The following is a 19,615-nucleotide window of genomic DNA, read 5'->3' as shown; positions in this document are numbered from 1 at the left end:
CAGTTGCAGCGACTTTTTAAAAAGTTGGTTATGGTGACTAATTGCAGCAACTTTCCCACCATAGGTTACTATAGAAGTCGCTGCAACTAACTGTGCATGGTTTGCACAAATTAGTCACAGCAACTTTTTAAAAGGTCTACTAATTGATGTGTTACTCTTCACCCTTAGAGGGTGACTACATTAAATACATTACATGACCATAAGTATGTGGGCACTCCTAATTAATTGTTTGGCTATTGCATCTGATAATGAATACATTTTGTGTGTGTAGATTTACCCACAGGCCACCCCTGACTTGGATGGATTCTGCTAGCCTTGGTTACTACTACCCTGGTCTTTAAGACAGAGCTACCTGTTTGGCTTTAAGCAGTTCCTTGTTTTTCGTGCTGTGAAGAGATATCTCTATGCGCGTACACTGGTAAACTGTTAACGCCTATGCTCATACTTTTTTTTATGTTGTATGCTGCCATGTCACAAAGTCTTTAAAAACCCAGTGCTGTCTTTGTTCTGTAGTTCTGACTCTTGGCTTTGTTCAGAACCCATGTACGTGTCAAATAAACCATACCGTATTTTCCGGCGTATAAGACGACTTTTTAACCCCGAAAAATCTGTGCCAAAGTCGGGGGTCATCTTATACGCCGGGTACGTGCTTGCAGGGCCCCCCCAGCGTCCTCCTTCACCCCTCCCGCTCGCCTGCTGCGTTCGGCTGTTTCCTCCGGCTGCTTCATCCGGCTTTAAAGGTAACGGCTTCATCCACCATCCCTCCCGCTCGCCTGCTGCTTCCTCCGGCTGCTTAGGTTGCGCCCCGTGCGTGCTGACCTCACGCGTACACACAGGGCTCAGCAGGTGAGCGGGAGGGGTGGTGGAAGACGCTGGGGGGAGCTGAAGTATGTGGGGGAGGATGTTGGGGGGAGCTGGAGCATGTTGGGGAGGACGCTAGGGAGAGCTGGATGATGTTGGGGAGGATGCTAGGGGAGCTGGATGATGTTGGGGAGGATGCTAGGGGAGCTGGATGATGTTGGGGGAGGACGAGCTTTAGGACTCTGCGGGGGGGAGATTGAGGATATTTTAACTGCAAAAGTTGGGGGTCGTCTTATACGCCCAGTCGTCTTGTACGCCGGAAAATACTGTACTTTCTTTTACCTCAAATGACTTTTTGGTATCCATTAAATACATGTGCATAGAATCAAGCTTACAGCCATACAAATATCTGCAGTAAAATGGATCTAACTGAAGTGAAAATGTCTACAAGTTACCACAAAGTAGTAGGCCACACAAGCTCACAGAAAGGGACCACCGACTACTAAAGCATGTTGTGTATAAAAATAACCTGTTCTCAGCTGCAACACTCATTCCCAACTTCTAAACTGCCTCTGGAAACACTGTCAACACATGGGAGCTTCATTAACTGGCTTTCTAAGGGTGAGAGGCTGTACACATGCCTAAGATCAACACATGAAATGCCAAAAGTTGTCTGGAATGGTGTAAAATAAACTGCTATCGCTGCAAAGAGAATTGCGGAATCTGTGGAGAGCACTACCTGCAAACCTAGAGGAATATTAATGTGTGTGTGTTTATTGGTTGTATGCATGTATGTGTATGTTTGTATATCTTTATTTATAAAGCTCTACTTATCTACGCAGCGCTGTACAGTAGAATACATTAATACAAACAGGGGGTGTTAAGATAATAATAGATAAATACAAAGTATTACAATAATTACAGAGTATTACAATAAACACAAATAAATTATACAGTTGCAATAAGTTAAGAGTCAAAGACACAAGAGGATGGAGGTCCCTGCCCCGTAGAGCTTACAATCTAGATGGGAGGGTAACTTACAGACACAAATATGCAAATATAAGTGCTGTAGGTCACAGTGGGTGACATTACAATATAAGTGCTAGTTCCCAGGTCAGGTACTGGGTGAGTGCTCCAAAAGGTAGTCTTTAAGTTTAGTTTTAAAAAGTCTGAGGGAGGATTCTCTCTGGAGGAAATCAGGGAGGGCATTTCAAATGTAAGGGGCAGCAAGACAGAAAGGTTTAAGGTGGGAAACAGCAGTAGTAGTGGGGGGCGCAACCACATGATTGCTCTGCAAGGAACAAAGGAGTCATCTGGGAACATATGAGGACAAGGGAAGAGATGTAGTGAGGAGCAAAGGAATGGAGGGCTTTGAAGGTTAAGAGAAGGAGTTTGTAAGATATTCTTTGTTTAATAGGAAGCCACGATAAGGACTTTAGCAGGGGAAGGGCCTGAATTCTCCTGGATGAGAGGAGGAGAATTCTGGCAGCAGTATTTAATATAGACTGTAGGGGGGAGAGATGGGAGTTAGGGAGGCCGGTTAGTAGCAGGTTACAGTAGTCAAGTCGGGATAGGATGAGAGCAGGCATGAGCAGCCTAGCTGTTACAGTAGAAGAAAGGGACGGATTTTGGCAATATAGCGCAAGAAAAAGTGAGAGGTTTTAACAGTGGTGTTAATATGGTCAGAGAAGGAGAGACAGGAATCAAAGATCACCCCCAAACAACTTGCCGAATTGACCGGGTTGATGAGGGTGCCTTCAATAGAGATAGAGAAGGGTTGGGTAGGACCAGGCTTAGGCAGAAAAATCATAAGTTCAGTTTTTGTTCAGTTTGAGGTGGTGTTGGTTCATCCAATTGGAGATGGCCAGGAGGCAGTTAGAGATTTGAGTCTCGCAAGAGCTTATGGGCTATTTTTTTTATCAAGACAATGTCCCATGCACAATATAAAGTCCATAATAGCAGTGCATTATTGGTCCTGGGGTAGAGGAACTTCACTGGCCTTTACACCAGCCCAGACCAAATCCCATCAAACAGCTCTGAAATGAAATGGAAGTGAAAGCTTGGGAGTGAAAACTTGCAGCCATGTTCCAAAACCTAGTGGAAAGCCTTCCAAGAAGAGTGGGAGCTGTTACAGCTGCAAAGGGGTACCAGATCTATACTAAATCTGATGTTTACCAACATACTTTTGGAAACTATTGTATATTTATGGTTTTATGAATTGATATGAGCAACATACAAGACCTATGCTGCATGTGAATAATACTGTTCTGAATAATACATCAGTATGTCGAGTGTGCCTGGATATGTAATGTGTTCAAATTTTTAAAGCTGTTACCTTCAACTGGGGCAAATCGAAAACCTACCCGAAACCCAAATTCTTTTTCTTATTTAAACATCCATCCATGTTATAAAGGTATTTAAATATATGAGCTGACAATCATATATTGCCTACCCTGCCTCTGTGTATTAAGGTGGCCATACATGTAGCAATTTTCGATCTTTGAAAGATTGTTCCCACCTTCTTCTGATGTTCACGGCTGAGTAGAAAACTCCTTCTGCCGATTCAGCCCTGAACAGATTATACTCAAGCAAAATCTTTTAACCTGGCCGATTGACGAGTTGACCGATATCCGCAGCCTTTTGCAATATCGCTTGCCTCTTCGAGCCGCCATACATGCACCAAATATTGTACGAACCAAGGTTTCGAAAGATATCATTGATGCATGTATGGTCAGCTTTAGGTATGGAGGCTGGCTAGCAATCGCTTTCCATTCAGCACTTCCTAGATTTCACTGCACTCCTCACATTGTCCCTCCCTCCTCAAGGTCTATAATTGTGTATCCTGTGCATGGGCATCAGGTCTCTCATTCTGGTGCATACTTAAGCATTTCGGATGTTGATGCAAAGCTTGTCTGGATAACAGTGTCCAGAAAATGGTGCCTGCCTGCTTGCTATGATTGTAAATCCCAAGACTGAAGGAACCATAATTTTAAAAAATTATATAGTGTTACTAAAATTAATTTTGCTTGACAAACACAATAGAAAAGGATTTTGAATTATTTCTTAAGGTGACAGGTTCCCTTTAAATCTACTTAAATGTTACATGACAACACATCTGTCTTCATTTAGTTAATGTTTTATTCCCCCAAGTCTTAAATCCTTATCCCAGTGAATAAACATATTTTAGAATAAAACAGGATGAAACAAGTCAGACAGGGTGGATGGATCTTGCAACAGTAATTTCAGAAACCAAAACACACAGCATAAAGGACGCAATTATAATGCAAAAAAAAAAGCACAAGAATCAATTTCTATTACTATCAAACAAGATAGATGCAGCTTAGATTTATGTTTACACAGTCATTCACCCAATTTTCTTTGGGTATCTCCTTCTTGGTTTTATCACCCAAATCACTGGGCTTTAGGTGACACACCTGAACATTTAGATCAATTCAACCTTGTGACTTATGCACATGCACCAGCAGGTTACAATCAGCATAAACAATAAAAACATTTTTTTATACAAAAATTCTCTCTCATTTTTATGTCTTTCAGTCCAGCAGTGCATATTAATGTTCATCAAGTCTCACTCCGAAGTAATGAAAGGTAACAGGCATTTTCTTTCTCAGATCTACAATAAAAGAACATGAGCATCTTGTCTACCCACTACTGCATATGTGGATCTATTTTTATATTTCAAGCACACTTAAGGGCAATGACACACAGTGTGATTTGTAGCCCATGTTTTGTCGCAGGTACAAGATGGCAGAATATACCCTGCTATAGACAATACTGGAAACTGCCTCTGATAAACATTCAAATTACATAATCATTCAAAATGCCTTTGTATGCATTTTTGAGTAATTACGTGATTTTAACATTTTCTAGCCATGACAAAATGTGGGTTACAAATCGCACCATGTGTCACTGCCCTAAAATTACACATGGACATTGACTGATAAAAACAACCCCCAACTAAGAATGCAATAAAAAAAAAATCTATGTTCACAAACCACAACAATGTTGGCATTATACAAACAGTATTTTATCTTGTGGCACCCACACAGTCATAAAATCACAATTATTGTTAGCCATAGATACAACTAATGCTACAATACAAATACAGCTCAAACCCTCCTTGCAGAAAGCACAATGTCAATAGCACTTACCATGGTAGTGAATATCTCTAATAATAATTTCTGAATACAGATATATACATATAATTAAGAGATGAATGCACCCCGAGGACAATAACCATATCAAAGTTAGTACACAAAAAAAACAAATTAAGCAGGGAGTGGTTAAGGTTTAGTAAACATAGTTCCGGGAATCTAAACAGGTCACCAGAAACCATTTTGCATTCTGAGACAAAAAAATACAGATTACAAAATGGATCCATAGAATCCATAGTAATAATTAAGTAATAAATAAGGGCTTTCTTTGTAAATTACTTTCATTAATCTTTTTTACTGTTTTATACAAAACAATTTTTGCAAGCAACCAGAAGGTGGCAATAACTGAGATATGTATAAAAGAAAGTTATATTTATCTGTACTGCAGTATTTGCAGGCTTGATAAAGAACCAATGTAAAATAAAGGCATTTTTGTGAAACCAGAGAGGGCTGCAGTATTACACTTTATGTGACTTCATGATGTTGATGATCAGTGAGGTTTGATGAGTGCTAGAGGACTGCTATGTTGAGAGGGGGTTTCCACTCGAAGACCTGTATTATAAAAGGGGCTTGGACATCACGTTGTTTAACCTAGACATGTTATTCAGGGTTAAGACATGTTGGTGTATAAACTTTTGCAGAATTCCTAGCATCTAGACTCAAGAATTTTCTCCATCTCAAATTGGCCATACACTGGTACAGAAGCTGGGGCTGTTGATTAGTAGAATATCGATTGGATACTACAGCCTTAAAAGGGGATCTAAACCCTAAAAATAAACTGATGCAACCTTACTTATGAGTATTTCTCTGAGCACTTTCAAAATTTACATTAATTTTTTATTGAATGTAAACCCCACTGAGCTGCAATTTCTCCATTGCACTGAATGTAATTTCAATTGTGGGCAGGGAATAGGATACCTGGATTTGTGGGAAATCGAATCGCTCTGTTGTTGAAATCTCTAGTACTTGTTAGGAAAAGATGAGCGATGAAACTCGCTTTTTAAAAATTGAAGAGACTAAATCTCCCAATGGGACATTAGCCTTATAAATAGGCCCCTAAGAGTCAGCAACTTGTGGGTTCATTGAATACAGGAAGTACATAGAAAATACATAGACAGTAAGGGTTGCTGACACTCTCAGCCTGTAAAAAGAGCTGTTAAGCCAAACCTATTGTAGAAGCAGTGGTAATCTCACTAATAGGTAACAGCAAGATGACTGATGTAGCACTAATCCAAATAATATCACTGGAGAATCATTTCACATCTGTAATTAAAGGGAAACTGTTGCCAAAAAAAACAGTGCCATGTTTTTGGAGAAAAAAAAAGAAACGTAATTGATTTTTATAAAAAAAAAGTCTGACGCATTACAAACATTTTTTAAACTTCATTCCAGTATTTTCATTCATAAGTCCTGTCTTCGGGTGTGCACTCTCAGTCTAAAACAGTGAAAGGAGTCAGCACTAAACCATATTTTCCTATACTGTGCTTAATCAAGTACATGAAAAGCACCAATTAGGGGTTCAGGGCCTGTCCTGTAAGGCAGGACAGGCCATCTCCCTGTTACCCAGATGACCACAAAGGTGTCAGAACCCAGGGGCGGGTTACCCTTTGGAGTTAAAGGTGGCTGCCTCAAAAATAATGTTAACAGGGAGAGAGAGAGTGAGGGAAGTTCTAAGAGCAAATGAAAAAATGAATGCTTACAGGTTTTGGAAAAAGAAAAAGAAGAGAGAGACTTATGAGGGGAATGAAAGCATGAGTAAAACAAAAGAAAAGGGAAAGGGAAAGGAAGGAAGACAGCACAGTGAAAGTGATAGGACGTGAGGACAGGAATTCACATCATAAAGAACAGAAATGTACAATGAAAGAAAAGCAATGAATGACACACAAGCTGAGATACAGGTCTGATAGACTTAGAAAATCACTAAAATGAAACCTGGCAAAAATTTTAGATCAGGTGAGATCAGGCTAAAAATGATCATTAACTTTAAAAATGTCCCCTTTATTGGAGCTTCCTATAGATCCTGTCTGGTTCCTGTCCATGAGAGGTGGGCTGTTCTATTAGTCCCTGCCAGAAGCACAGTAGGAGGGAGAGAGACAATCACAGCCCTTCAGTCACACAAGCAAAGGCAGGCTTTTCCTAGGCTTTGTGTTCCCTATCAGGTCAGCCCAACTACTGATTCACAGTGCAGTGTGCTAATTTTTGCCAGCTCCTAATATTTCACCACCTAAATATTATGTTGGGTTGAAAAACTTCAGCTTATTCTTCCGCTTTTTCTTCTTCATCTTCTTAGCGCCCCCCATTTTCTAAATGCTACTCCTACAGTTTTAGGGGTACATCACCCAAACTCTCACACTTCTTCGCCCTATAGCGGAGCAGGTTGCTTGTGCTTTTCTAAGGACTGCACAATCCATAACATATTCATTTAAGGACAATTACCGTATATACTCGAATATAAGCCGAGTTTTTGAGCACTAAAAATGTGCTCAAAAAGTAACCCTCGGCTTATACTCGAGTATATGGCATGATGTGCCCGATGTGCCCCCCCACGGACTTGTGTCCCTGCGTACCTGCGCCCGCACTCTCCCTATGCCAGCTTCCCAGAACACCATCCTAACTGTGCGCTCTTCTCCTGTGCGCTCTGCTCTTCTCCTGCGTACGCTTCTGATCTGCTTGGCGCCGCAGTCGCGCCAGTGACGTCACGCGCCCCCTTGTAAGATCAGGCCAGGAGTAACTGAAGGGGGCGCGTGACGTCACTGGCGCGACTGCGGCGCCAAGCAGATCAGAAGCGTACGCAGGAGAAGAGCAGAGCGCACAGGAGAAGAGCGCACAGTTAGGATGGCGTTCTGGGAAGCTGGCATAGGGAGAGTGCGGGCGCAGGTACGCAGGGACACAAGTCCCTCGGGAGGCGCCAGTAATGGTCTGCTGTATATCCAAACTGAACAGACAGAACATTTACAAACTTGGGGGATTGTGTAGTTAAGACACTGGTCTGTATTAGTCTGACTATTTTATACTTCCATCAAAGACTGGTCCTAGATCTGAGGTGGATTTTACTTCATGGCTGCCACCACATCATAAATAACTCTTGTAGTTTTTAGAACTATTTACAGAGCCTAAAGGGTATGCAATTAATCCTAAACGATTTTGCTATGAGTCAGGGGAAACTTTATCTTTGAATTTTAGATTGATGGTTTCTGGTTAATAAAAAATTATTTTGTTTCACCGACACTTGTAATCCATGCATTTATAGTATCAAACTGGAAAGGGCTGTTTTATTTGCTGTTTTATTACCTTAGGCATTGGTAGAACATCACAGATTACCAATGGCTGCACCAACTCCTGTACTATTTCTGCTAATCTTAAATGTGCTTTTCTTGGTAATCAAAATAGACTTTGGAATCCCATGATACTAGTGGAAGGCCAGCCTGACCTTCAGCTGCTGTTTATACACAATCATAACTGAGCAAATGACTTTCTAAATGAAACTGTGCATTTGGTTTTGGCTATAATAAATAAATCTTTTTGGGATACTCAATTAAACCAAAGTGTGAGCACACTTTGTGTGCTGGCTCACTCGCACCAGCCCTACTGGTGACACCCTAGGCTTATACTCGAGTCAATAGGTTTTTCCAGTTTTCTTAGGTAAAATTAGGTACCTCGGCTTATATTCGGATCGGCTTATACTCGAGTATATACGGTACAAGTTTCTGTGTAAATGCTATATATTATATTTACACTGGCAGAAGAACAAAATACTTTATTTGTAGGTTCTAGATCAACAGATATAAAATTTAATGTAAAAAAATATTTTCACTTTTTTTTTTTTAAATAAATCAATTTTCTTAGTTCTACTATCTTTCATTAAATCATGAACTTGGTTTTCAGGCAAAACAAGTACTTTTAATTTGGTTATTATCCTTATTATATCCCTATTATCATGCAAAAATCAAGAATGAGTTTAATAATGTAGGACATTAACAATAATTATTTGTAATTTAATTATTGTTATTATTACTAATAATTTGTTTTTAAGTTTAACATAGGTTTAAGTCATTTTAGAAAACACAATGTAAAACCAGTTTTGGGTGTGTCTTCCAGCCTGATCTGGATTTTCCTGCCTTTCACTTGCAACCAATAATAGGTAATTACATCTATTACTTCCCAAAGCATATTTTAGACCATTATTATTGGTGTAGCTCAGCAAAATATACTTCCAATACACCATGTTTCAATTATAATCTTGTTGATCTCTTTCACAAATAATATGCAAATACCATTTGAAGGGTAAGGCTTCCTAGCTGATATATAGCTAGCCTGAATTCGTTTTAGGGCTTTGACACACAGTGCTACTCACTGCTGCTACAAAATACCTTGCCATATACAGTACTAATAATTGCCTCTGCTAAAACACACATAGAGACAATTATTAGTATTGTCTATTACAGGGGTCCCCAACCTTTCTTACCTTTCTTAAATGTAAAAAGGCTTGGAAAGCAACACAAGCATCATAAAATTCATGAAGGTGCCAAATAACTGCTAAGATTGGCTATTAGGTAGCCTCTATGCACACAATCAGCTTACAGGGGCTTTATTTGGTAGTAAATCTTGTTTTTATTCAACCAAAACTTGCCACAAAGTCAGGAATTCAAAAATAACTACCTGGTTTGGGGGCACTGAGAGCAACATCCAAGGGCCACGAGACACTGGTTGGGGACCACTGGTCTATTATGTACCTGTGACAAGTAGCTGGCTAGAAGTAGCTTGTGCGTCATTGCCCTTATTGTTGCCACTGGGTCAAGTACTCTGGATTACAAAAACACTACACCACACCACCGCATTGGAGTAAGAAATCAATTGGGCTGATTAACTGATATCCTCAACCCAATTGTGTTTTTATGTTTGTGTTATAATAATATTATTGGGAACGTCTGATATAGGTCCTTAATAGATTCCTCCACTAATAACATTTTATCTTATGAGATACATAGGCAACACAGGTAGCTTTTATATGCATTCCATCATAGGGCAACACATAAGTTAACAGATCCTATGCTACCATACAGTGACTAATCCCAGGGCACCACACTGAACTGCCCAAAGCTGATGTAATAATGCTTTTTGTGTCTTACCTGAATTCAGTTGTTCAGTGCGCTGTGCCATGTGTAAGAGCCCTTAGGGAGACTGGGTCCTTCAATAATAACATTTTATCTTATAATGAGATAGCCAGCCAACACAATGAACCTATGCATTGACTCCCTACTGTGCCCAAAACTCAAGCCTGACATAGCTGCTTGGAATCACCACATTTTACAGCTCAGCTACTTGAACTTATATCTTTTCAAGCTCACTTGCACCCTAAGTTGCCTTCCCCTTTTGGCAGTCTTAACTGCACTCTATGGGGCAGATTTATTAAAGTGTGAGTTTAGATCTTAATACATAAAAACTCACCCTTCTTCTATTCATTCCTATGGTTTTTTCAGAAGCGTATTTATCAATGGGTGAAAGTTAGAACTCACCATTTGATAAATATACTTCTAAAAATCCCGTAGGAAAGACTAGAACATGGGTGAGTTTTAATGTATTAAGCTCTAAACTCACATTTTAATAAATTTGCACCTATGTCTTGCGTGACTTTTTCGACGCCCGCAAGACTTCTTGTACGTTTGCACGAAAAAATCGGAAAGGTTTTCCCTCTGTTTACAAGCGTTCGGTACGAAAATTTTGTGACTTTTGGATAGCCAATACGATGTTATCGTGACTAATATGATTTTTTCGTAAGCATTTTTGTGATATTTGCGATCTTCAGAAATTTTCGTATCCAATCCGAATTTGTCCCATTGTCAGGTTTCAAACTCGTGTTTTCATGAACGTGCCTCTATGTGAAGGAATCTCAAAGGGGATCAGTTAATGAAACGGCTCAAGACTATAATAATAATAATAGACCATAAGACCCTAAATATAGAATGGACTGTTGGAAACTTTATGTAAACGAAATAAGTAGAAATTCAGGGCCCTTGCTATAGGACCTGGGGCCAACTGTACGTTTTTAGAAATGCAGAATCCATGCCAAAGTGAGAAAAAATAATTTTACCTGGTTGACATTTACTGCAACAGCGCCCATTTGATTCATACTGCTTCTCAGGGTCACACTGGAGTTGCTGAAGCAACTATAGAAGAAAAACAAGATCATATACAAACATTAGGTTAATAAAATAATATTACAGTTAACATTTCACAATATTAGAATGTTACTTCCAGGGTCGGACTGGGTGTGAAGGGCCCACCGGGGCTCTCGTCCCAGGGGCCCTGCAGGTGCACTCACCAGGGGCGCGTCCTCTAATCACCCCCCCCAATGGGGCCCCCTATAACCCCCTCTCGCAGGGCCCCCACCCGACGTCCTCCCCCGAGCACATAAATTTGACGCGTATGGGGAGGAGCGTTCCGAAGGGGGAGCACCCGCAAGGGTCGGACCAGTCCGACCCTGGTTACTTCTTTGGAAACTCATAAGCCAAAGATCTCCAAATGATGTCAATGTCATAGCCAATAGTGTTTTACTTTAACAAGCAACAATTCTTTGACTGATTTACTTTTTCTTTGCAATAATACAACAGAACCATATCCTACTCAACTAAGCTAGCATACATTCTTAATTTTCGCGACTTTTCGCACGATTCTCTATAAGCATACTTGCGCTATTTTACGCGCGGTATTTCATGCGATATTTTTGTCGCGATAAATAGCGTGCACAGTATTTTTCGCATGCACGCTATTTATCGCATGCGCTAATTGTCGCGACATTACTCGGCAGCATAAAATTGGCGACATTTTGCCCTGGGAGAGCACAGAGTGCTAGAGAGGTGCTGTATAAATGTTTATTTGCAAAAAAAACCCAAAAACCAATAAAAATATAAGTATGAAAAAAAAGAAGTGCTAGAGTTATCACACTCGGCAGAAAATACGCTACGTACTAATTAACGCATGTTGTTGCCCGCGACTATTATTTTTTGAAGCCTTTGTCAATTTTTGGACATGCGGGGAATTTTCGAGTGGCGAATTTTTTTATGCGTTTTGCCATTGGCGGATTGTTTAGCGAAACGCATGAAAAAATTTGCTGCGGAAAAATTCGCCGCACGTCCAAAAATTTGCTGCGAATCCATGCCTGGCGAAACATTTCATCACTTGTAGCCGCATCGCGACAAAATATTCACCGCTATAGTACTGTATATTTTGGCGACAACATATTCACCGCTATAGTACTGTATATTAGTAGCAAAATTCCATACATGCCAAGACTTTAGTAAAATTGAGTAAAAAAGACATATACTTGAATAAATAACACTGTAAGTCCATATTTTATTGGCAAAAACTAATTTACTGTACTTTTCTATAATTTTTTGCCTGCCTGTAGTAGGTGTTAATTTTCGCATAGCCGAATGCGATATTTAGCCCGCCTAAGTTATAGTGAATAATGCGATCGTATTCTTTTCAGCGCAGAAATTAACGCATGCGTTAAAACTAGCGCGAAAAATACAGCATGCGAAAATGGCGACTTAACGCACGCGATAATACTATAGTGAATTGCGTGCTAATTATCGCGACTTATTTAACGCAAAAAAGCGTGCGATAATTTTTAGCGCAATTTAGTGAATCAGGCCCAATATATCTTATACATGTTATGCATTCTGCTTCATACCTGTTCTAGTTAATATAAAAGCAAACTGTTAATTATCCAGACAAGCAGAGTACCGTGACCTTTTTCACTTAGATACTTTAGCTTTGCTCTGTTACCAAGAATAAGAAGGAAGAGATACAAGTTACAAGTAAACTTTTTATTGGATGTGCTTTATGTCTCTGTCATTGTAAATCTGAAAAAGGGTTCTGTTCCAATGTATTTTAAGGGGATTTCAATAAAAAATGTATAGAATAAAAAAAAAATCTAACAACTGTTTTGGGCTAACAACTTCTTTTATGCCCAATTATACTGCCCTCAACATTTTGATTTGGTGCTGCCACACACCCAAAGTCCAGGATTTGAGCATGTTCACATCACTTAGTGGTATTGCAGTGAGTATCCTAAATATTAAAGTTCTATATAAGTACAGGTATGGAATCTGTTATCCGGAAACCCGTTATCCAGAAAGTTCCAAATTTCAGAATGGCCATCTCCCATAGACTCCATTATAAGCAAATAATTCTAATTTTTAAAAATGATTCCTTTTTTCTCTGTAATATTCAAACAGTACCTTGTACTTGATCCCAACTAAAATATAATTAATCCCTATTGGGGGCAAAACACTCCTATTGGGTTTATTTAATGTTTAAATGATTATTTAGTAGACTTAAGATATGGAGATCCAAACTATGGAAAGACCCCTTATCCGGAAAACCCCAGGTCCCCAGCATTCTGGATAATAGATCCCATACCTGTATATAGTATGCACAACAGACATTTCTGTTTACTAGCACTACAAAGGTAATCTTGGTTTTATCTAGGAAAGGGACATTACTACACAACTTTGATATAATACTGTAATCATTCAGAAGCTGTATCAGCATTTTGTACTAAAATAAATGTGCAATCAAAGCAAAACCTTTATGGTTGAATAAAAGTGTTAGTGTCAAGGTTGGTAAGAAAAAGTTTCAAAAAACGTATATTCAAGTTAGCTGGGACAGCAGAAACATTCATCAGGTACAAGAAAGCAAATAAAGCATGCAAAAAAGCTATCAGGCAAGCTAAAATAGAGATGGAAAAACATTGATATTAATATTGTAAAAGTGGGAATGTATAACCTTTTTTTTTCTTCTTCTTTTTCTGTACAGGTATAGGACCCATTATCCAGAATGCTCGGGACCAAGGGTATTCCGGATAAGGGGTCTCATACCTTAAGTCTACTAAAAAATCAATAAAACATTAATTAAACCCAATAGGATTGTTTTGCATTCAATAAGGATTAATTATATCTTAGTTGGGATCAATTACAAGGTACTGTTTTATTTCTACAGAGAAAAAGGAAATCAGTTTTAAAGTTCTGAATTATTTGATTAATATGGAGTCTATGGGAGACAGGCTTTCCGTAATTTGGAGCTTTCTGGATAACAGGTTATCGGATAAGGGATCCCATACCTGTATGTTTTCTTGAAAAATCTCAATAAAAAATATTGAACCATAAAACAGAGATGGAAAGGGGTACTGCAGCTAGGAGTAAAATGAATCCAAATTAATTTTTAAATATGTACAGTAAATAGTATAAAAATGAAGCAAGAAAGGGTGGGACCCTTATTAGCACAGGGGGGTCAGTTGGTTGATACAAACAGGAAAAAAGCAGAAATTATTTTATTCTGTCTGTATAATTGAGGAGCCAGCTAATCAAGGTTTCCATTTTAATAGACCCAATTCTAGTAATGCATTCTACTGATGCATGGGTCACTCAGGAGGAAATTCAAAAGAGACTTGAACATGTAAAGGTAAACAAAGGTCCAGGTCAAGATGGTATTTATCCCAGAGTATTCAACAAACTTAGCTCTGTGATTGCCAAACCTATTCACTTAATGTTTCAGAATTTATTGAGGTCTGGCATGGTGCCAAGGGGCTGGCAAATTGCTAATGTGGTTCCTTTATTCAAAAAGAGATCCGATCTCAGCCTAAAAACTACAGACCTGTTAGTCTGACATCAGTGGTTGAAAAGCTTTTGGAAGAGGTAATAAGGGACTGGGTACTACAATACATTGAATATCACAATACTATAAGTCTGTGCCAGCATGGCTTTATGCGTAACAGATCTTGTCAGACTGACGATTGCCTTTTATGAGGAGGTGAGCAGGAACCTCGACGCTGGAATGGCAGTGGATGCCATCTACTTGGACTTTGCTAAAGCATTTGATACAGTATCGCATAAAATTGAGGAATATTGGCCTGGAACATAATATTTGTACTTGGCTGAAGGAGAGATTTAAAAAAGAGTGGTGGTAAATGGAACACTTTCTAATTGGGCAAGTGTTGTTTGTGGAGCGCTGCAGGGTTCTGTTCTTGGTTCTTTGTTTTTTTAACTTGCTTATTAATGACCTGGAGGTGGGCATAGAAAGTACTGTTTCTATTTTTGCTGACGATACTAAATTGTGCAAAACTATAAGTTCAATACAGGATTCTGCCAGAGAGATCTGACAAAATTGGAAAACTGGGCAGCAAAATTGAAAATGAGGTGCAATGTTTAAAAGTGGAAAGTTAAGCACTTTGGTAGAAATAATATAAATGTGAGTTACACACTAAATGGTAGTGTGTTGGGGGTATCCTTAATTGAGAAGGATCTGGGGATTTTTGAATAAAGTTGTCTAATTCCAGGCAGTGTCATTCTGTGGCTACTAAAGCAAATAAAGTGATGTCTTGCTTAAAAAAGGGCATTGACTCAAGGGATGAAAACATAATTTTACCTCTTTAGGTCTCTGGTAAGGCCTCACCTTGAGTATGCGGTGCAGTTTTCAGCTTCAGTCCTTAAAGGAACAGTAACACCAAAAAATGAAAGTGTATAAAAATAATTCATATATTATGTACTATTACACTTACACACTTGGAAAAGTTGTGTGTTTGCTTTATAAACACTACTATAGTTTATATAAATACCCTGCTGTGTAGCCACGGGGGCAGCCATTTAAACTGAAAAAAGGAGAAAAGGCACAGGTTACTAAGCAGATAACAGATAAGTAGCATAGATTCCCATTGTATTCTACACAGTTATCTGTTATCTTCTTATGTAACCTGTGCCTTTTCTCCTTTTTTCAATTGAAATGGCTGCCCCCCATGGCTACACAACAGCTATTTCTATTAACTACAGTAGTCTTTCTGAAGCAAACACACAACTTTTACCAGTGCAGGGCAGCAGCACATTATATTTTAATTATTTTAAAACATTTTCATTTTTTTGTGTTACTGTTCCTTTAAGAAGGATATTAATGAGCTGGAGAGAGTGCAGAGACTAAACTGGTAAAGGGGATAGAAGATTTAAACTATAAGGTTAGACTGTCATGGTTAGCGTTGTTTTCTCTCGAAAAAAAGGTGCTTGCCAGGGAACATGATTACTCTGAAAGTGTACAATAGAGGGGATTATAGACAGATGGTTTTCTTTTTTCCCAAAAAACAGCGCACATTACGTGGGCCACTTGTCCAGGAGTGCTAGGAAAATCTTTTACCTAGCAGCATTGCTTTGAGAGTGACAGATATTGTATAATTATAGCTCTCAACATAACCAAACTCTTGACAGTATGTTATAAAATTTGCTGGAAAATATAGTTCTACAAGATAGCACACTGTGGTTCAGCAAGACTGTTTATGTCCCTTTTAAAGAGATACTGACACCAGAAAGTAAATCTTTTTTTTCATCTATCATAACATTGTCTTTGCAAGAACTTTATAATTTTGCCATAAAAATATTTGCTTGATGCAATGGTAAAACAGTCAGGTTTAGGAACTTACAACTAACAATTACTTACAAAACCAAACCTGTCAGCGAAAAACCGCCAACACGACCTATAGGTAGCTTTTTATGTATATTCATATTTTGAAAAGTAGTTTTTTCGTGTCAGTATCACTTTAATAAGAAGCACTGCGTGTCAGTCAATGTGCCAAAGGCCCATTTTGCCCTATTCCTAGGCACTTTTCAACTCTTCTATTCATCTTGCAGTTGGTCACTTACACCAATGCACTGCTCTAAGTATGACGATTTATAAACTATTATAAACTAAATAGTTTATAAATATTTAATTTACTGGTTGAAAGCACCTATCTTCCCCTTTCCCTGAAGGGAAGGAACAGTAAGTCACCTGTAGAAAATATGGCAAATACCTCTCTATTGTTTGGGGATTTCTTTTTTCAATTTACTGTACTGCCTTCAATGTACTTCCTTGACAGAGACAGGGAGGTGTACTAAGCAAGGCTAAGCATAATTTATTTTCCTCAAGATTTTTTAAAAAATAATAAGATCAATAATAGTTATAGTTTATATGCTGGGCCTAGTGTTTCCTACATTCCAGTTTGTAAAAGTACCCCACTTGATTTTTTATTTGTACCCCCTTTTTAAAAGTAATGTAGTTTGAAGATTAAAGGGGTACTAAACCAAACTTTACTCAGAATCCCAGAACAATTAAACATAAAATTAAAGTTGAGGCATGCTGGGAGCTGTAGCCCAGCAACATCAAGGTTGTATTCTTAAAGCAATATTGCACAATAAAGCTTTTTCTAAACTTTTCCCCAAATCTCCAAAGCCAGCAGCTGCATTTAAATTCAAGAAATCCTCCAGTGAGAATCCCAGCTGATCTGTATAAATCTGGCTCCATTTTCTTTGGTCCTGCAATTGGAGTTTGGAGCAATAAGCACAGTTTCCCAGAACTAAACAATTCAGTCCTTTAACCCCATGTCTGATTCCATAATTATTTCTATATGTAAGATAACAGGAAGATGCCTGACATAATGCTGGCAATCACCATTCTCATTGGTCACTTCTCTTGCACTTATGATGAGATTTTTGGTCAGTAGAATGTTTAGTGGCAAATTTTCTTGCATCTATAGTTACGTTTTTTTTTGACAACTTCTATAGCTAAACTAGGGGGTGCAGTGGGACAGCATAACGGTTGGGCTTACAACCCCTTTAAATGGAATGCTATTTTTACATCTTGTTCCTTCCAATGCTGTAACAGATCTTCTTAGAAGTTTAACTTTGTATAGAAGTTAAACAGTGTAGGGAATTTCCGAACAGCAAATTCTCTTACTTCATTAAAAAGAAGTACGTAAAGAGGAGCAAGAAAAGCATGGTTTTACTGGAAGAGAATGACAGCATTCACCTGCCTTTCCTTCACTTTCTGTCTGAAAATCCCTAGTCTAAGATTTTGCAAAAAATTTTTTTTAATAAAAATGGAAATGCAGACTTAGTTTCTTTATACTGAATACAATGGCTGGCAAAACAACAGGGGCTCCCTTTATAAACTGCTGGGCCCACCCCTGATTTTTGGCTCCAAACCTAGGCACGCCTGCTCTCTCCCAACAGTGCACTGGGGCATCCAGCCAATCAGGTTTCTCCCCAGTCTGTAGCTGGGCTGGTTGATGTCACAGACAGAGAAACAGGGGAAAGAGTTCTCTGATCCCAGCCACTGGCTGGACTAAAAAGCAATGTCTGATCCTCCTCACAAATGTACACAACTATGACATATTTTCTTTATGTCAGGAGCATGAAACCTACAATCCCAAACTGCTGCTGAACTACCCAGAATCCTTTGCACAACATACAATATGATAACTAAAATCACTTTTTTAAGCCCTAGTGTTTTCATTTTCAAAGCTTTCAGGCTTGAGATTTAATATATATATATATATTATTGTAATTAGCAAAATACACAAATAATCAAATTATAGTACTTGACAAATTAAATACAAAAGTCTGAAGATTAATCTAAATTAAACCTGTTTTATGATGAGATGAAATATATACAAAAAATGGTAGAAAAAGAAAATATGAATGCTTTTATGGTATTTTTTCTAAAATGATTTTTTTTTTAAAAAAAAACACTCTATATATTACATACATGCATTCATACAGTAAAAATAAAGAAAAAGATTTATTTTTACTTTTCTTAAAACAGCTGTTTTAATATATGATAATTTATATAATTCTTTATAGACAGGCCCCAAAAAGGAGAAATGAACATAATACATCATGCTTGAGGTGACAGAGGGCAAAAGCAGGACATCTGCCTACCCTACTCATAGTTGATCTGTTTTTATTTTATTTTTTTTGGCTGCCAGGGTCAGAGACAGCATTTTCAGCTGGAGCAAGCAATGTACGCAAAGGTTTTTCTTTGTAACTCTTCTAATTAATATGCAATTTTTTGTGGAGGATGCAGACCTACTGGTTTGTTTTCCATTTAATATGTAAAAAATCGTTTTTGTAAATGCTTTTGATTTTATGATTTTTATGACTAAATAAAAAATAGTAAGTTACTGGCTTACCAAACCTGTTTTAGTTCCCTACTTAATCAGTTAGAATAGACTTCTAAATGTGGTAGTTCCAGGCTGAAATATTATTGGCTGAAAATTAGACATATATCTATGGAACAGGTTTGAATATCCCTTTGGGCAAGGACCACATCTACCTATTGATATGTAGACTTGTGCTGTGATCCGATTGTTGATCCAAGGGCCAAACTATCAGCCCAATTTGGCCCAGTGTATAGGTACTTAAATTGTATGGCTACCGAAAGAGTTATGGCATATGACATGCTTTTCTGGCAACATTGTGTTTTAGTGCGTTGCACATTGCTTGTTTAGTAAAAGAAACTCAGCTCCCTATGCTGAAAGGTCTGGGTCATGTGCACATAGACCTCCATGGGGTGTCTGATGAGTTCTACTTAATTACACTGATTCATTTTTTAAATTGATGCTTTTAGGTGACTGCCAAAGAAGGCAATGAGGAGTTATTTCTACCCAATAAATACTGATGTATGGGGCAGGAAAAACTCAACCCTGCCCCCAACCCTAACCCGCAAAACCTTAACCCACACCTGACCATAACCCACAAAATGTTTCCATTGTAGGACCTGCACCTAACCCACACCCAAGTTGTTCTGCTCTGTGCACCACTTCTGCACACACCTTAGGT

The 19,615-nt window shown here is 38.5% G+C and overlaps 1 protein-coding gene across 1 annotated transcript in view; it reads right to left on the bottom strand.

Moving 5' to 3' along the window:
* tnfrsf11a (tumor necrosis factor receptor superfamily member 11a) overlaps positions 1-19,615 on the bottom strand; it is a 57,730-nt gene that overhangs the window by 23,825 nt on the left and 14,290 nt on the right. Inside the window, exon 2 of the mRNA XM_012965431.3 lies at positions 11,065-11,140. Within this exon, the coding sequence (XP_012820885.2) occupies positions 11,065-11,140 (76 nt within the window). The remainder of the gene's footprint in view (positions 1-11,064; positions 11,141-19,615) is intronic.

The sequence above is a fragment of the Xenopus tropicalis genome, chromosome 6, assembly GCF_000004195.4.
Source record: "Xenopus tropicalis strain Nigerian chromosome 6, UCB_Xtro_10.0, whole genome shotgun sequence".
In the NCBI taxonomy this organism is placed as follows: Eukaryota; Metazoa; Chordata; class Amphibia; order Anura; family Pipidae; genus Xenopus; species Xenopus tropicalis.
Note: the sequence above shows the minus strand (reverse complement) of the source record. Positions and strands in the feature narration are given on the sequence as shown.